The following is an 18,687-nucleotide window of genomic DNA, read 5'->3' as shown; positions in this document are numbered from 1 at the left end:
ACGTCTTCCTGGTGATTCTCATATACCTATTCCGCCCTGTCTTTGAACACCACCACTGTTGTCTGCCTGTGCAGCTACCTCCTAAAGCTCATTACTCCCAAAGCTTACCTCCATCTAAAAAGTCTCTCCCGACCTGCAAATCTTTACTGCCAACTGTCTGTCAGACGACTTCCTGGATATGCCGCAGGCATCTAAGACTCCCCACTTCCCAACCTAAACCAATGCTCTTACTGTCCACTTCGCACTTGGAGTCTCAGCCAAATTTCCGCCCCTTCTGTGAAAGCTTCCCTGATAACCTGGAAAGCCACTTATCGCCCCTCCCTCTCCAGGGCTCCTCCTACTTTGTGTAAACATCCTTATGGTGGCAGCAATCACACTATAGCAATTTAGTTTACTCATCTCCCTCTTGCCTATGAATTCCTAGAGACCTGTCTTTTTGTCTTCCTACCTCCAGTGGCCAGTCCAGCACTTGGCACATGATAAGCACCCAATGGAAGTTTGCTGTTGGGCTTCAGAGTCGTGAGGGTTTCTGCATATGGACTGAGGTTCTGCTTCAGCAAGTACTCATTTCTCTTTTTTCTTCTGTCCTCCACTTAAATGTTCACTGTGGTCATCAGAGAAGCACAGATAATCTTTGGCATTTCTAGCAACTCTCTGAATTAGATATAATTAACATTCTGTGAGGTGATTTCACTGCTCCAATTTTAAGTTTCTGGAAAGATGGTCATAATTGCAATTACACTTGACCCCACTGGGTGCCGCTGTTGTTGCTGCCAAGGGAAGATGCTAGCCGGGCTATGGGTTCCCTGCCTTCTGCTCTTGAGGTCAGTCTATCTCCTTCTTTTTGACCTCCTCGTTCCCTTCCCCAACACCTACCTACTCATAATTTGGAATCTCTACGTTCAGTGTTTGGTTTAAGCTCTAAATGTCAAGCTTTGGAGAAAGGCAAGGAAATTCTCCATTCTACTCTGGCCCCAATCCATTTTGTTCTGTTTAGGGGTTTGTTCTCAGCCAGTGGAGATGGAGAGAACAGTTTGATCACCCTTGTTGAGTCTGAAATTCCTTACTTTAAAATTAGATTTATCATGTTTCCTTTATAAAACCAGAATAAAACTCACCCTTTATTCCTAGGCTTCCTTCCCAAGTTCTTAATCACCTATCAATATTCCTTTTCTGAATCCTGCTCCTAGGCCCACAGCACAGTCCTCCTTTGTACAATTGTGGACACAGTCTGACAGCTACCGAACAGGAAGAGACTGAGATAAGGTCAGGAACTGGGGCCTACTCTGGCCCTGTCATCATCTGGCAGCCTAAACTTTTTCTCATTCTGTGCCCTAGTTCACCAGTGCCTGGCCAGCTCCAGATGTTTCAAAGACCATTGTTTCATAAAGGATGATAATGGCACGATGGAGTATAGGTGACATTTTCCTTTTCTCAGAATACGCTTCAGGGTTGTTTCATTGTCTTTTCAGTAATAAAGGATGATGTGCTACAAAAATATTTGAGGGTGACAATCCAAGAACAGGGCTATATTTCTTCTTTATGAGACTTTAGGTCTACGGGTCTTACCAACCACCTCTTTTTTTCGCCCTCCAAATTCTGTTTTTCTTCATCATCTAATTTAATGCTCTCTTTTAAGCAGTCCTCCCAAGGGGAATCATCCATCAAAAGTGAGGTGAATAACCCTTCATCCACAAGGGAAGAAAACCTGTTTATGGAGCACTATTCTGGGCCAGGCCTGGAGTGGTCCCTTTCACTACACTGTCCCCCAGAATTCCTTACAGCCCCATGTGATGGTCTCACTATCCCTATGCAAGGAAATTGGAGCTAATTGGGTTAAGAAAGTTGCTGAAATCTGAGCCCAGTTGCCTGGGACTCCAGGAATTGCTCCCTCAGGAGCACTTCAAGGCAGTGGGCTCCCTGGTCTCTCTCAGGTAAGTAGAGACAACCTCATGCTGAGGACTCAACAATAACAGCCGCTTAATCTTAAAAATGCATCCTTTTTCCTGCCTCTGTAATTGAATAAGCTCATTGATGCCATAAATCTCTACATGATGGAACAGTTTTTAATTTTTATTCTACAGGGGAATATTTGATATCTTGCTCCCTGGCATATGTCATCAGTTTGGCTGAGATAAACTCTTAAAATTTCAAAACTAATTTTTAAAAATTCTACAGCTTATTCTGATGGGAGGACTGATTTTAAAAATTACCTTACCGAAAATGAATAAATATATTTATATATTTGCTCAAAGATCAGTCCTTCTGGAAAAGTAGAAATGGAAGTAAAAGAACATTATCTCTGGAGCTCACGCACCTTCTGACAGCCTGTGCTCCACTCCATGCAGACTTTGCCACCGCGATCAGAGCCCAGACACGGGGCAGGCAGCAGTCTCCAGGGTGCTCGTCTGGGCCCCAGACAGATGCCAGAGATGCAGGAGTTAACCTTATCCAGGAATATTTGCATTTTTAGAGGAAGAGGCCGATTCACTCAAGAGGAAAGAGTCTCACTCAGGTGGCTTGGACAGGGAAGCCCTTTACCAGCATCCCTTTCCCATCTGAGGTGACCCATCCTCTGCCTGAGTTCACCTACCCGCCCTTATGAGGATCGGAAGGCAGAAGCCATCTCTATAGAATAACTGAGAGGCTAGGGAGGGGTGCAGTGGGCAGGGCTGACCTCTGCACATTGCTGGTGCCATGCTGGGTTCTTAGTCATTTGAAAGCTCACTGTGGCTCTGACCTTTGTTCCACTTTGCTTCCTGGGCCTCTGCCTCTGCCACCCCTGGCTGCTTGGGGTATGTCGGGGCTGAGATGGCAGCTCTCCCAAGTCACGGCTTGCAAAAACTGGCACTGTGTTGTGCCTGTCATTTTTCTTTAAATAAATTTAGGAGGAAACTGAACTTCTTCTTTAATCTATGGTTTGATCAAAAGTAAGGAAACGAAGGCCTAAAATGCCATTTTAAACATTGGGAAGGGCAGATTTGTTTGTGAAGAGGAAATTTTTATACCTGGCGTTTTCCTCATCTCTGTTATCTTCCTGGCTCCAGGAGGACACAGAGCTTGTGACTCCTACTGCAGGGGCTGAAGGAGTTTCCATGTGAAGCTCCAAGTAGGTGTGTTTTTGATTTGTTGTTTTTGGCTGCTTAAGCCAAGAAGAAAGGATGTGCATTTTCCTGTTAGGTCCTTAGCCCTGAAATCTGGCCAAATTCAGAGTGGAGTGGGAAAGGCTGGGCACAGAAGTGTTTCTCCTTAACAAAATTCGCAACCAGGGACAAACCCTTTCATCAGATAGTTCATTAATGAAGGATACATGTATGTGTATATTGGCAGTGAGAACTTCTAGATGCTGAGCTGTGTGGGTCATTCTTTCCTTTTCCTGCTCATGTGTATCTTCTGCACAAATACATAATGGTAGTAAATTAAAAGAAAAAAGGTATTTGAAAAATAGAAGTAACCAAATTATATAGCTTTTATATTTGTGGAAATAACAAAAGACATTCAGAAAAAGACTTCGGAGGCAAACTTTTCAGGGGCATTTTTTTAATTATAAATTTAATATGGTAGATTAATGAAAAATCACAATGAAGTACCAAGAAAATGTCTGTCAATATAAAAATTTTAGCAGCATTTCCATAGTTTCAGGCTCTAACATTAGTCAGACTTCCTCCCTCCCGCTATCAAAGAATCCGATGGGACTACATCAGGTAGAGCATCAAGATGTTCAGCTTAGTCAAGGCCTCAAGGAGATCCGCAAATCCAGTGTACTGTTTGATATTTCAACCTCCCCCTCCCAAATTTCTAGAATGTCAAAGCACTCGCCTCAATGTTTGGGACAAGAATTCCTTTCTTCTAGCTGCAGGGGAGAATAGGGGTGAAAATTTTAAACTGGACTTGATATGTAGCACTTGATCACGTGTCCTTAGCATCTATACATTCTCTACAATGATGACAATGAAGGGCCACGGCGGGGTTGACCAGTATCTGGCATGTGGCAGCAGTGGTGAGGGTTGGGGGGGAGCCCAAAGCGGGATGTGCACATGACGAGCAGTTGGGGCCTCACCGCGCACGCTGCTCAGGCAGGTCCGAGCATGGCGGTCTGGCTACATTCCACGTTAATGGTGGGATTATGAGGAAGGGAGACAGACGATATGAAAATATAATACTGGCAAACTATTCCCCTGCTTCTTTGGTACTTTCCAAAATTCTGATCAAAAAGTATAAGGGAAGCACACCATTAAAAAATTACAGTTTTAAGTATTTACAGAAGCAATTATATTACAGTATATGAACAAATTCTTCAGTGAAAGCACTTGTGAACTCTGACACACGTATACCTCCCCAGATCTGTATCATCCGTCCTGCACCTCACTTATCTTACAGTATATTAAATGGGAAAAAATAACATTTTCCAATCTACACTTTCCTTTTAAAAGGTTCTTAAAATCTGCCACTGAAATCACTATGTACAAAGATTTGTTGAATATTGAATTCTAGACAATTATCCCTACTCCCATTTTTAATATGCTTGAAATGATGCTACCTATTCTATGTATACAATAGATATTTAATATATAAGTAACTGCACCACGTTATATCACCACGATACCAGTTTAATGCACATTATTATGTACAGTAGTTGAGTTAGCTGTGGAGGATGACTCCCTACCGCCTAGGTGAACAGTGTGGTTTGCAACCACTGACGGGGCATGGAGAAGCTGGCGCCCGGGCACGGGCAGGACGGGCGTTATGTATGTGAAGTGGGGCAGCCTCCCACACATCCCCACACCAGAATATTCCTCGTTTACTCATTGGAAGATGACAAATCACACATATGGAAGGATCCCATACATGAGGAGAGCCATGATAGCAGCACTGAACAATCCAGCCACGGGGACAGTCACAAACCAGGCCACGAAGATGTTCCGGAAGAGGCGCCAGTCCACAGCCTTCCGGGAGCGGATCCAGCCCACGGCCACCACGGAGCCCACCTACAGGTGCACAAACATTTTAAAGTAAAAAGAGGCCCACAAAATCTACATTCAACCGATGTAAACTGACTAATCTCAAATATACTACATTATGAAATGATCGATTCTTTGCCGTAAATTTGCTAAAAGCTTTTAAAATGTTTAGATTAGATTTCAGGTATAATTGTTTTAGGATTATCCTATTCGGTATACAGATCCAATGCACTCTGCACCTATATTCTGCTCTACTCGAGTGGAACTTTGCCAATTAAATGTTTTCTATTCTCTTTGCACTATGAATGCCCCTACTGTATGTGAACCTGCTTTAATTACATAAGGAAATGGCAATAACGTATCCTTCTCTTAGAATATCAGCATCATAAAATGTTGGAGCTGGAGAAGACCTTTGAGAATATGAGACCTTCTGGCTCATTTTACAGAGAATAAAACAGAGCCCTGGAGGGCTCGGGGGCAACTGTAAATCACGGCAGATTCGAGGCTAGAACTCAGGCCTCTTGACTTCAAACTGGTTTTCTCCGTCATCTCGAACTGCCTTGCAGTGCTTGTACTTTAGCTAATTAAAGAATAATAATACTAAAATGGAGCATATATGTTACTGGATCTAAAATATCAATCATCCTTCACAAATGACAGAGATACCTGAAAATCAGAATATTAACACTGATTCAGATATTTTTCTAAACAGTCTCGGTTCATTTTATGGTTTGTTGAAAGTTTAAAAAGGAAAAAAGACACTTTAAATATCCTACAAATCCTAAGGAAGTTCAGTGCCTGTAACATCTCACGCCTCATTCTGACTCTGGGGAAGCACAGTTCAACAGGGTGTCCCCTTGGCCACCTGTGGCTCTTGAAGATCTCCATAAAATAGGATCTGTCTCTACTGACCCTCAAATACTTCAGAATCAGCAGTGGCCAGTGAGGTTCCAATAGCAACCAGGATGTAACCACAGAAAAAATAAAATCCAACACTTTAAATCGTTTATAGAAGCAAAGAGGAATACCAAAAATAGCAGCATATTTAAAGGCCGTTAATCTGATATTTTGTCAACTCGAGCCATCAAATCTACAAACACTAGTTTCTGAGACTGAATTCTTCCTGTTACTGTCTCCCCAGAGCATGTCCCCTTCAGTGCACTCTCAGTTGTGCTGGGCTGTTTTACAGAGAGCACGTCAAGTTTTGATTTTATCTATGCCCTCTCCTTTCTTAGAGCGCCTTTCTCAAAAGCATAAGGGTACTATTATAGCAAGTTTATGTAATAGGAGTGATGGACAATTACCCAGAACCCAACTACTGTCATATTTATATATTCCTTTCTAATATTTTTCGTAAATACACACTTCCTTTTTTTAAAAAAATTAATGTTATAAGCATCTTCCCATAGTGCTCACAGCTTTTATGATTATCATGTAGAATGGTACACCCTTTAGGAGGTGTACTTTATTTAACCATTTCCAATTTGCTTGAAATTTTTCCCTATTAGAAACAGTTTCATTATTAACATATTCACTCATACAGCTTATATGTAGGCTTTAAAAATAATATTCCCTTAAATGGATTATCAGTTAAAAGAGGCCCTTAAAAACACCTTGAAATAATCTGAAATTTAGAGAAAAGTTACAAGAACTCCCATACACCCTTTATCCAAATTATCAATTTTTAACATTTTGCCACAAAGTATAAAGAAATATTTTAATACTATTAAAACATCTTGCTCCTCATCAACCTCCCCCTCCCCTTCTGCTAAAGATTTAACAACCCAATCTTTATTGCAGTGATCGCATTGCAGTGGTGATTTACCAACTCCTTCCCCCGCATCAGATGGAATGTGACTTTTTGCTTTTTCAGGTGAGAAGAATCATTTTTCTCAACTTTTTCCCACCTTCTAATGGAAGTGGTTCTAAGCAAGAAACCTGACAAGTAGATGGAGAGAAAGCAGAGAGCTGGAAAAATCAAGCACAGAGTATAAATTATTCTTAAAAAGCTGATAGTGTTATGATTTTATGTGGACGACAACACCCTCTGAATTATCCAGATTCACGGCTTTGCTCACATGGGGCCTCATTCTTAACGCCATCCCACATCTCTCATAGTGCATCCCACATTTGCCATTTGGGACTGCTGTATGCAGAAGAAACGTGGTATAAGAGAATAAGTGTTATAGGGTGAACTGTTCTTAGCATTCCTATTATCTGAACTTTGATGAACATTACCTGCTCTCTTTGTCCACTGCAAGTTCTTGAGAGCCAGGACTCTGTCCTGTAACTATTGGCAGTGACTAGCACTGGTCTTTGTCCAGAAGTCCATGATCGATGATACTGGACAAACTGACTAGACTCCAAGCTGAGTTCTGTCTCAAGTCTACTTAATAGATGACACCCACTGTGGTCCCATGTTAAGGAGACTTGTTTTAAGTGCCAACAAATTATCCTGACACTAATCAACAGCTCCAAGGAAACAAAACCTATCATATAATTTGTATAGATATTTTAGGGTAATGATAACACATACTTATGTCCATTAAGGTCTTGTACAAATTAGATATAAATCCCTTAGTAGCATCTCCTTATTATAATATCAACGTAAATATTGGGAAAAAGACATTTAAAGATAAAAACACAAGAGTAGGTTTTTTATAGGCATTTTATACTTTTAATCTATTTCTATAAGTTGTATTACCAAGTTTAGTGTTGTCACCAAATTAGTATTCTCAGTTATAACAATTAATACATTAGTATAGGTTAGATTGCTAATGTTTGTTAAGTAACAACAACAACCAAACTTTTGATTTTCCAGAGATCTCTTTCAACTGGTATGAGAGAGTCTGCCTTTACTAGACTTGTTTATGTGTATAATCATTAAAAGACAGCGTAACATTTATTTTAAAGCAGTCCAAAAGACTATTTATGCCTACAGAAACGTTCAAAACCTACTTCTCTGGGAAGGAACATATTTAGGAACATGCATTTCCTCCAGGCTCCCACACATCACAGTGAATTGAAGTTGAAGGGGAGAGTAATGAGGGAGATGATCTTTTCATTCCATATAGTTTTGTATTGTTTGAAATACTTCAGTGAACATGTGCTTCTTTACGACCGTAATTTTTAAATAACCTAAACTAGAAAAATAACAATAAATGAAGGGTAGGAGCGCACCGCACTTTCCCTGCCGTCCTGCTTTGTAGTTGGGAGGCGCATGGGTGGACTGCTGGAGAGCAGGGCTCGGGGCCACACCGCCCACGATGGCATTCAGTGTGGCCACTCACAAGTTGTGTGGCCTTGGGCAAGTTACTTAACCTTTCTATGCTCCAGTCTCCGCACTGGTAAAACTGGAGTAACATCAGCACTCACCTCAAAAAGTTCTTGGGAGACTGAACAAGATAACATTCACAGTGCACTTAAAAGAGTGCCAGCACTGCCCTACGACTTCGCTGAGGCTGGTCACCATGGCTGTGATTCCTGTGACTACAATTAGGAGGTGCAGGTCTGAATCCTGGTCCTTTCACAGGATACATGTTATGATCGTGGGAAAGTGACCCAACTCTGGAAGCTGTGGTTTTCTCATTTCTGAACTGGGAACACCGGTACCCATTTCATAGGGTTGCCGGGAGATTAAATGACGTATGGTGCACGTATAAAGCACTAAACACAGTGCCTGGAACTCTGTATGTCTTCAGTAAGTGGAACTAATTTTTATAATGAAAAATTTTGGAAACTGAAGTTTTTCTAGATTCTACAGCAAAAGAAGAAGAAGAAACAAAAAAACAAAAAATCTCCTTTCCAATAAGGCTGATTCTCCACACTGTGGAGCTCCGGTCTGTCAGCTGGCCCACTGATAATACTTCCATTAAGTGCTGTCTGGCTTTGATATTTGAAGCACCATGCCAGTCTCATCCAGTGATATTTGCTCATAAAACACATTCATTGGAGTTTTTAAATTGTATGCAAATGCAGGTGGCCATCTCTGTCTTGCTTGCTACGGTACCCCTGGTGCCTAGAATGGTACCTCACATACAGCAGGTACGAATGAGTTTTTATTGAATGACATGAACAAATAAACCTGGGAAAAATCTGGAGGCACCTTTTGCTTTGTTGAAGTTAGTGAATATTCTTGTCTATAGGAGACCCATTGAAGATGTTTTGGAATTCTCTCCAGATACTGGGCAGACCTGGGTTATCAGACCTGAGTTCTAGTTCTGGGTCCACCATGAGTGACCTCAGATAACTCCCTGAAGCTCACAGAGCCTGTCTCCTCTTTATTAATCTTTAAGGTTCCTTACAGCTCCAACATTCCACCATTACAAGGAATTCCCCCTGGCGCATGCCTGAGTTTCAGAGCACTTGACAGTGAGCAGTTATTAGACATTCACCCCTCACTTGGAATTTACTCTAAGGCAATACAGTAACTTTGACCATCAGATAAGGAAAAAGAACTGAAACGACTGTGTCTTACAATTCCATTGAGATGATTTCTGCTTATTTCTAGTTCCACTGTCAACTCCCAGTCCCCTGCAATGGGTCGGAACTGAGTGGCATGCCCCCATTTGAGCCTACGAATATGGTTTAGCGCACACATGACTTCAATGCAAAGTCCACTGTGGAAACAATGAAAGAGAAACAGGACAAATGGAAAGTGTGAAGCACACATCGAAGGAGAGAAAGAGCTTGCCAGGCATGCACTGAAAAAGCAGTCTGTATGACAGCGGGTGTCACACTGCTGAGCAGGAAAGGTCAAGAGGAACAGTCTGAGGAAAGCAAATGCCCACATCCAACAATGCTCCAGCAGACCCAGCAAACCTTGAGATGATTTTTTTCACAAACAACCATATACGAAGCTCTAGTAGCTCTTCTCGGATTCACTTGGTGACTCGGGACTGATCCTAGCAGCCCGATGAAAGGACGGGGCTGGCAGGGGCCCTACCTTGCAGTGTGTGGTGCTGACAGGAAGTCCGACGTTGGAGGCGATCACCACTGTGAAAGCTGAGGCCAGTTCAATGGTGAAGCCGCTGTGGGAGGGAGCACAAGAGACACATCACAGGGGCTCTTTGTACCAGCCTCACTGACGCCCCAGGGATGCCAAAGTCTCACCAGAACATTCTTTGAATCGGCTGCTGACTGTTGACTGGGCCAGATGACATTAATAGAACAAGAAACTGCTGTATAATGGCAACAATTCACACTAAGGCCTTGCATTACCCTGTTTATAGCCCTAAATAGCCTTGTTTTCCTGATATGTTTTCAAAAACCACACACTGTAGAAACTGGGTCAGAAATTCTTGCTGTGTAAAAAATGGTAACTTAGTCATTTCTTAAGTGATATAGGAAAAACTATACTCTCATTTTTAAAATGTGTACTTATTACAAAAAAGGGATTTTTTCCAATTGCTAATTTTCCTTCAAATCAACTTAATAAAAGAATTATTAAAATTAATTTCAAGAGAGAAACGATTTCTTACAATAGTTCCAAGTTTTAGTTGCAATCTTCTAAAGTTCTCTTGCAAGTTCATTATTTAACCCCTAGTCTAGCTAAAGGATACACAACAGAAGGACCACACAGAAACCCTGTGGGAGAGTCTCTGGACCCCACCTCGGATGGCAGAGGCACCCTCCAACCTGGCTGACACACAAAGTAATTAACCTCCAAAGGGTGGCAGGTGAAGAGGTGCTTCCACCCAGCAGGTGAAGCTAGTGTGGCAGAGAACTGTGGGGACAGGCAGGCCCCGGGCTATGGGTGTGGCTGGCAGCCTCTCCCTCCCCGCTGGCTCGCTCGCTCTCAGAGGCTCACGCTGGGTAAGACCACCAGTGGGAGTGTGTGGGGGGTACAGGGGGAGTTCCTTTTTCTCTTCCCTCCTGCTTTGCTTCAGCTTCTCCTTCTGCCTTCCCACCTCTCATTTTCTCTCTCTTATCTCAGTGCCACTGTGGATGGGGGCCAAAGAGTGCATGGGGAAGGGTGATGATGGCTGGCCAGCAAAGATGGGGTTTGCTTGTCCCCTGGTCTCTCTTCATTGTGACCCCAGGCACAGAGTAGCTGTGCCAAGGGGGTCAGGGCATAAGAGCAGCATGAGAGGACCATGAGATATATCGACTGTGCAGGCCTCAGAGGACCAGCCCTGTCAGCCCAGCCTGCACCCTCTGGCTTACCTGGACGGTGTGATGGGAGTGAGGTCTTTCCCCATGGTCTGGATCACTCTTCTCCCCCAAACCCAAAGCCCCATACAGATTCCAACTCCTCCATAAAACAGCAGCCAGACGGGAGTAGCTGCTTCTTGTAGGACCGCACCTTGTTCATAAATCAGCCACAAAGCTACCAGGGGACCAATGGCATTACTGGGGAAATAAAAAAGCAGATGAATTATACAAACATCGTATGTACAAACAGCACCCATACACAACGTGCAGCGACTTCTCAGTTTTGAGAACAGCCCATCTTGCTGTATTTGTGGCTTGCTTATATAATCTATTGATGATAAAAAATGGTTTATTAATTTTTTTTGCTGTGGTAAAAAAAGGAAAAATTTACCATTTTAGCCATTTTGAAGTGTACAGTCAGTAGTGTTAAGTATATTCACTTTGTTGTGAAACAGATCTTCCAACTTTATCATCCAGCAAATCTGAAACTCATTAGCCATTAAACAGTAACCTCCCTGCCCCCAGCCCCTGGTAACCACAATCTGACTTTCTGATGCTATGAATCTGACTACTCTAGGTACTTCATATAAATGGAATTATACAGTATTTGTCTTTTGAGACTGGCTTATTTCATGTAGCATAAATGTCCTCAAGATTCATCCATGTTGTAGTATGGGTCAGAATTTCCTTCCCTTTTAAGGCTGAATATTCCACTGTATGCATATATGACATTTTCTTTATCCATTCATCCATTTCTTGGCTATCGTGAATAATGATGCAATGAACATGGGTGTACAATACAAATATCTTCTTTGAGACCCTGCTTTCAATTCTTTTGGGTAAATAACCAGAGTGGGATTCCTGGGTCATAAGGTAGTTCTATTTTTAACTTTCTGAGAAAACTCCAGACTGTTTTTCATAGTGGCTGTGCCATTTAACATTCCACTAACAGTGCACAAGAGTTCCAATTTCTCCACATTCTCATCAACACTTATATTCTGTTCTTTTTAATAGTAGCCATCTAAATGGGCATGTGATTTCTTAATTTTTAAAGAAGTACTGAAAAATCACAAGAAGTGATTTTTCTTCTTCTCTTTCTTATCGATTTCTTTCCATTTTCACTGCCAGCACCACTACTAATATTGGCTACCAGTTTTGGGCAGCCGTGTTAGGCTCACAACGTTGCTAATCACTAGTTCTCACACCTAACCTGCAAACTAGGTACTGTCATTCTCATTTTACTGGGAATGAAATCAGTGCCAAAAGCAATGTCACTAGCAGGAGGCAGGATTGGGACACAAGCATAGGACTCACTCAGGAGCTCACATTCTTTCCCCTAAACCTATCGCCACTCAGGCCCTTAGCAGCCACACATGGACTATTTTGGGGAGATGCCACAGCTTTTTTTTCTTTCAAATTTTTATTTAAGACTTTGATCCTTTAGAGCAATTTAATGTTCAAAGCAAAACTGAGGGGAAGGTGCAGAGATGTCCCATACAACCTCTGCCCCGCCTCCCCGCATTGCCTCTCTCATTATCGACATCCCCAAGATGGGAAGAAGTGACATCTTGACAATACTGAGTCTTCCTATCCTTGAACATGAAAACTCTCTCCATTTATTCAGTTCTTCGATTTCATTAATCAGTTCTGTAGTTCCCAACATATCAATCTTACATGTTTTGTTAGATTTATACCTAAGCATTTCATTTTGTAAGTGCTAATATAAACAGTATTGTGTTTTAAATTTCAAAGTCTGCCTGTTTAGTGATTAACTTCTGTATATTAACCTTATATCCTGCAACCTTGCTATAAGTGCGTATTAGTTCCAGGAGTTTTTTTAATTGATTCTTTCAGATTTTCTACATAGACGATCATGTCATCTACAAAGACAGTTTCATTTCTTCCTTCTCAATCAGTATACATTTTATTTCCTTTTCTTATCGTATTGCATTAGCTAGAACTTCAGCATGGTGTTGAAAAGGAGTGGTGAAAGGGGGCGTTCCCTGCCTTGCTCCTGATTTTTGTGGGAAAGTTTTGAGTTTCATTAAGTATGATATTAGCTGCAGGCTTTTTGTAGATAATCTTTATTAAGCTGAGGAAGCTTCCCTTTATTCCTAGTTTACTCAGAGTTGTTTTTTGTTTGTTTTGTTTTTTTTTTTAAATCATGACTAGGTGGTAGATTTTGTGAAATGCTTTTTTTGCATCTATTGATAGGATTGTCTGATTTTTCTTTTTTAACCTGTTGATGTGATGCATTACACTAATTGATTTTTGTTGAACTAGCCTTGCATACCTGCGATAAATCTCACTTGGTCATGGTATATAATTCTTTTTATACATTGTGGGATTCAATTTGCTAATGTTTTGTCAAGGATTTTTACATCTACATTCATGTTTTCTTTTCTTGGAATGTCTTTGTCTGGTTTTAGTAATAGACTAATGCTGGCCATACAGGATGATTATGGAAGTATTTCCTCTGCTTCTATCCTCTGAAAGAGATTGTAAAGAACTGACATAACTTCTTCCTTAAATGTTGGTATAATTCACCCATGAATCCATCTGAGCCTTGTGCTGTTTTGGAAGGTTATTATTGTTTAAATTCTTTAACAAAGTATAAGCCTATTCAGATATTCTGTTTCTTCTTGTGTGAGTTTTCGCAGATTGGTCCAATTCATTTAGGTTATCAAATTTGTGGGCACATCATTGCTCATAGTACTGCTTTATCTTTTTTTTAATGTCCATAGGATCTACAGTGATGTCTCTTCCTTCATTCCTTATAATTAGTAATTAGTCTTCTCTTTTTTCTTATTTAGCCTGGCTAGAAGCTTATCAACTTTACTGATCTTTTTCAAGAACGAGCTTTTCGTTTTATCGATTTTCTCTATTGATTTCCTGATTTCAATTTCATTGATTTCTGTTCTATTTCCTATTATTTATTTACTTCTGCTTACTTTGGATTTAATTTGCTCTTCATTTTCTAGTTTCCTAGGGTGAATATTTATTGGGTTTTTTTTGTTCTTTACTAATATATATGTTCAATGCTACATATTTCCCTCTAAGCACTTTTTTCGCTGTATTTCCAAATACTGATGTGTTTTCATTTTCATTTAGCTTAAAATATTTAAAAATTTCTCTTGATATTTCTACTTTGACCCATGGGTTATTTAGAAGTGTGTTATATAATCTCCATGTATTTGAGGATTTTCCAGTACTCTTTCTGTTATTAATTTCTAGTTTAATTTCATTGTGGTCTGAGAGCAGCCATTGTATTGGTTCTATTCTTTCTAATGTGTTAAGATGTGTTTTATGGTTCAGAATGTGGCCTGTTCTGCCGAATGTTCCACGTGCGCTGAGAAGAGTAGAAACTCTCCTATTGTTAGAGAAGTCTATAGTTGTTAATGACATCCAGCTGTTTTGTTTGATTATTTCCTTCCTGATTTTCTGACTGCTGGATTTGTCCATGTCTGCTCTGCTTGAAATTAATATAGCTACTCCTACTTTCTTTTGATTAGCATTAGCATGGTATATTTTCCTCCTTCCATTTACTTTTAACCTGTATGTATCTTTATATTTAAAGTGGGTTTCTTATAGACAACATAGAGTTTGGTATTGTTTTTTGATCTAGTTTGACAATCTCTGTCCTTTAACTGGTGCATTTAAACTGCTAAAATTCAAAGCGACGACTGATATAGCTGTATTAATATCTATCATGTTTGTTATGCTTTTCTATTTGGTGCCCTTGTTCTTGTTCCTATGTTGTCTTCCACTTTTTATTTTTACTTTTTGTTATTTTAATTGAGCATTTTGATTCCATTTTCTCTCTTTTCTTAGCATTTTGGTTATACTTCTTTTTTTAACTGTTTCTACCACTGGGTCTCTCTAGAGTCTTCAAACTCTCAGACTTGTCTCCACTGAGCCTCCAGGAACTCATCATTACAGTTCAGATTTTCCTACGGGGCACTGCAGTTTCCTCTTGTGAGCCTCTCTTCTACATCTCTGTATTTGTCTATCCAATCTTGGGGGCAGTGGTTTGGCCCATATCCTCCTCCCTCTTATTGATCCACAAACAGTTGTTGATTTTTCATGTGGTTTGGGTTTTCTCGTGTTTAGAATGCAGTGACAACTTCCAAGCTCCTTACATAAAGAACCACACACAGGTTTTTAACAGCTTCTGTAGTTCCAGTCTACACCACGTGTAGACAGAGTGTGGGTTGAGAGTCACAAGTCTACTTCTCTCTAACTGTGTTATCCTGGGCAAGAAATGTCACAGGAGCTTCTGGTTCCCTATCTTTAATGGATACCACTTATGACCTTAAAGGTTTGTTTTGAGGATTAGAATAAGTTACAAATGGTTCAGCACCGAGGCCTGATACAAACTTAATAACCTTTTGTTGAATAAACAGAAGCCCCCTTTTTACTGTCACATTATTATTTCTAGACTCTTGCTTTTATCAGACCACATCCCTACTCAAAAGCCTCAAAACCAGTCCTAAAACTGCAAGCAATTGCTCTAAACTCTGGTCATCTGCACAGTTATTGCCTAAACTCTTCCTTTGGCCTTGAAATACTATTTGGGGGCGGACTGTTACTTTTCCATCTGTATGTATTTCTTATCTCCCTAAATGGAATTTCAACTCCTAAAAAACAGGGACCCAGTTCATAACACTTTGCAAGTACCAGGCCTTCAATAAAGTATTCTTGATAAAGAGGAAGTGGAAGTGCGGTGGATCTGGGGGAGGGAGGGCAGTCAAAACCTGTAACAGGACAGAACATGGCACCTTAAATAAAATAACGTGGCAACACCTATATAACACTGAGCAGAACAAAAGGTATCCAGGCCTCTTATCTGCTGAGGAGGCTTCTTTTAAAGAGAACGGGAATGCACATGGGTAGACAGCGTACAGAAACCCAGAGCTGTAAAAGAGAGTCATATAACTAACTGGGCAATAAAAGATGCAATAGCGCGTTTTCCTGATTTGGACAAAAACATTAGCTCTACGTGATAATTATAATAATAACAATAGTGAAAATGTATAGGTACTGCTTATGGGAGGAGCATTGTCCTAAACACCTTATATAGAGCATTTCACTTAATCCTTATGGAAACCTCATAAGGTTGGTACTAGTCTTACCCCCAGTTTACAGATTGGGACATTGAGGTTTTGGTAAAGTCAAGTGACGTCGCTTACCAACTATCCAGCTAGTAAGAAGAGAACAGAGACTCTCTACATATTCCTACATATTTCCTGCATATTCCAGGCCTCCGCGATCTGTGACCTTCCAGTCCACACTCTCCCTCTGTGGCCTCCGTGCTATACCTAGAATACACCAGGCATACTCTTGCCTCAGGCCTTTGCATCTGCTATTCCCTCTTCCGGTAATGCTCTTCCCACAGATGCTCACATGCCTGACTCCCTTCACCCCTTCGGATCTCGCTCAGCGAGCCCTCACCTGAGTGGCCTAGCCAACACTGTAATGCCCCAGATGTCCTCATCACCCTTTCCACTGTATTTTTCCCTTTGACGTTTATCACTGTCTAGCCTGTTACATGTACTGCTTTAGCTATTCCCTCTTCCGGTAATGCTCTTCCCACAGATGCTCACATGCCTGACTCCCTTCACCCCTTTGGATCTCGCTCAGCGAGCCCTCACCTGAGTGGCCTAGCCAACACTGTAATGCCCCAGATGTCCTCATCACCCTTTCCACTGTATTTTTCCCTTTGACGTTTATCACTGTCTAGCCTGTTACACGTACTACTTTGTTTGTTTACTGTCTGCGCCTCACCCCCACCTTTACTGGCAGGGATTTTTGTCCATGTTGTTCGCTGCTGTATCCCAGCTCCCAGACACATGGCAGACCTTCAATCCATACTTGTTGAATGAAGGAATGTACTTACCTCACATCATTGCCACCATGAGCAAAGGATCCAAAGCAGGCAGTAAGGACTTGCAGAAAATGGAACAGCAGGTGGACCTCAGCTGTGTCTTTCTCTTCCTTTTCTTCTTCTGCAGGGTCAACTCGAGGCTGGTCAGGATCTGTCAGCTCAGATGCCAGCTTCATTTCCACGCCGCCCTCCTCTGCCTCTATCTCAGCTTCTGCTACTGCGTTGCAGTAGCTTGAGTAGCTGTCATAGCGTAGTCTCTTTTTAGAATAGGATACAGTGTCACCCACCAGCTTTTCGCTATCCTCTGGTGCGGATGACAAGTCAGCAGCTTTAAAAGTCGAGTGGACTGGCATTCCACAAATGGCTGCTGTGTAGCAAGTATAACTGTTATTTCGACGCAGCAACCTGTAGTTGTTTTCCTGGGCAGGCTTCTCCTCAGGGCCCCTATCTGTGTGAATTTTGTGCAGCAAGTCTTTGTAGAGCCCCGAATCTTTGTGTACAGTGTGATACACGTGACCGTCACTCCTCGTGTGGCCATCAAAGCCAAATGTGCCATTGGAGATGGGCGACTTTATGGAGCCATGAGTCATGGAAAGTGCCCTTCCTGAAAGGGTTAAAAAAAGGTCTTATTTTCTAGCCTTTTAATTATAAATCATGTCTGGAAGAAAAAATGCTCCCCACTGTTTCGAGATGGTAATCTCTGGAAGGTTGGATTATGGGTGATTTAAAATTTTTTCCATAGGCCTTATTTTCTAAATTGACTATAAAGGACATATAATATGGTTAAAATAAAAAGGAAACTTGGAAACATACTACAAAAAGCTAAAGCTAATAATATGTTATTTTAAAAATAATGTGATTTGAGTTCTCCTAAAACGTGTCTTCCAGAAATGACTACAACATTCTTTCCTATTTCTAGTAACCAATAAAGAGGGAATCTTTATAAGGAACTTATTTTAGAAAACCTTCATACACAAGGGGCAAAACCCGGCTGACTATGAAACAGATATTCTAGGTGCTCCTTAAAAGGCCAGTCATGACTGTCAAATGCAGTATCTGTCAGATCAATGGGGCAAAATTACTTTGCTTTCTTTGGGCCAAATCTGAGACTGCATCTGTTGAAAGCGGGTGCCAGGGCCCCACCTTGCAAGGAGGCGGGAAGCTGCCCTGACAGGCCTGGCAGAGGCTGGTGCTCGCCCATCATTGTCCGCAAACATTATGTGACAAATGGACACTCTCAGGATGGTCTTAATGTTTTCTGAGGTTTCTGTGATTCTAAGGTGGGATGACCACCTTGGTTCCAATTTTATCTTTTTCTGCACATCCTTATTAGCCGGATAAGCCAATCTTCAGTATTACGGTAACTCCTCGACATGGAGGATATGCACATGCAGCTGAGCAAGCAGCACAGAGGCACCATGTGTGTAACTTTGGCACTGCTGATAAGACTATAAATAGCTCTTGGAAGAAAAGCACAGGGCAAGAGTAAGCCTGCTTGTTGGCTGAACAGTCTCCCGAGGCCTCTTTAGCCCCTGGGTTTTCTCAAAACATAAAACTGGAGACACTTTTGTGTGTTAAAATCTAACCGCCCACATGCAGGCCCAGCTGGTTACCCCAGAGGGACTGCTCTCTGCCACCATGCAAACCCAAGCCCTCCAAGTGGATCTTACCATAGGAAGCCCGGGGGTG

General features: G+C 41.4%; 1 protein-coding gene across 1 annotated transcript in view; it reads right to left on the bottom strand.

Annotated features, from left to right (window-relative positions):
* Positions 1 to 3,523: 3,523 nt before the first annotated feature.
* The window catches only part of SLC20A2 (solute carrier family 20 member 2), a 79,849-nt gene continuing 64,685 nt past the window's right edge, over positions 3,524 to 18,687 (bottom strand). Inside the window, 5 exon segments of the mRNA XM_025049983.1 lie at positions 3,524 to 4,988; positions 9,907 to 9,991; positions 11,127 to 11,312; positions 17,011 to 17,602; positions 18,669 to 18,687. The exon segment at positions 18,669 to 18,687 is cut by the window's right edge and continues 27 nt beyond it. Of these exon segments, the coding sequence (XP_024905751.1) occupies positions 4,824 to 4,988; positions 9,907 to 9,991; positions 11,127 to 11,312; positions 17,011 to 17,602; positions 18,669 to 18,687 (1,047 nt within the window). The 3' untranslated portion in view covers positions 3,524 to 4,823.

This window comes from Pteropus alecto, unplaced genomic scaffold, assembly GCF_000325575.1.
Source record: "Pteropus alecto unplaced genomic scaffold, ASM32557v1 scaffold24, whole genome shotgun sequence".
Classification (NCBI taxonomy): domain Eukaryota; kingdom Metazoa; phylum Chordata; class Mammalia; order Chiroptera; family Pteropodidae; genus Pteropus; species Pteropus alecto.
Note: the sequence above shows the minus strand (reverse complement) of the source record. Positions and strands in the feature narration are given on the sequence as shown.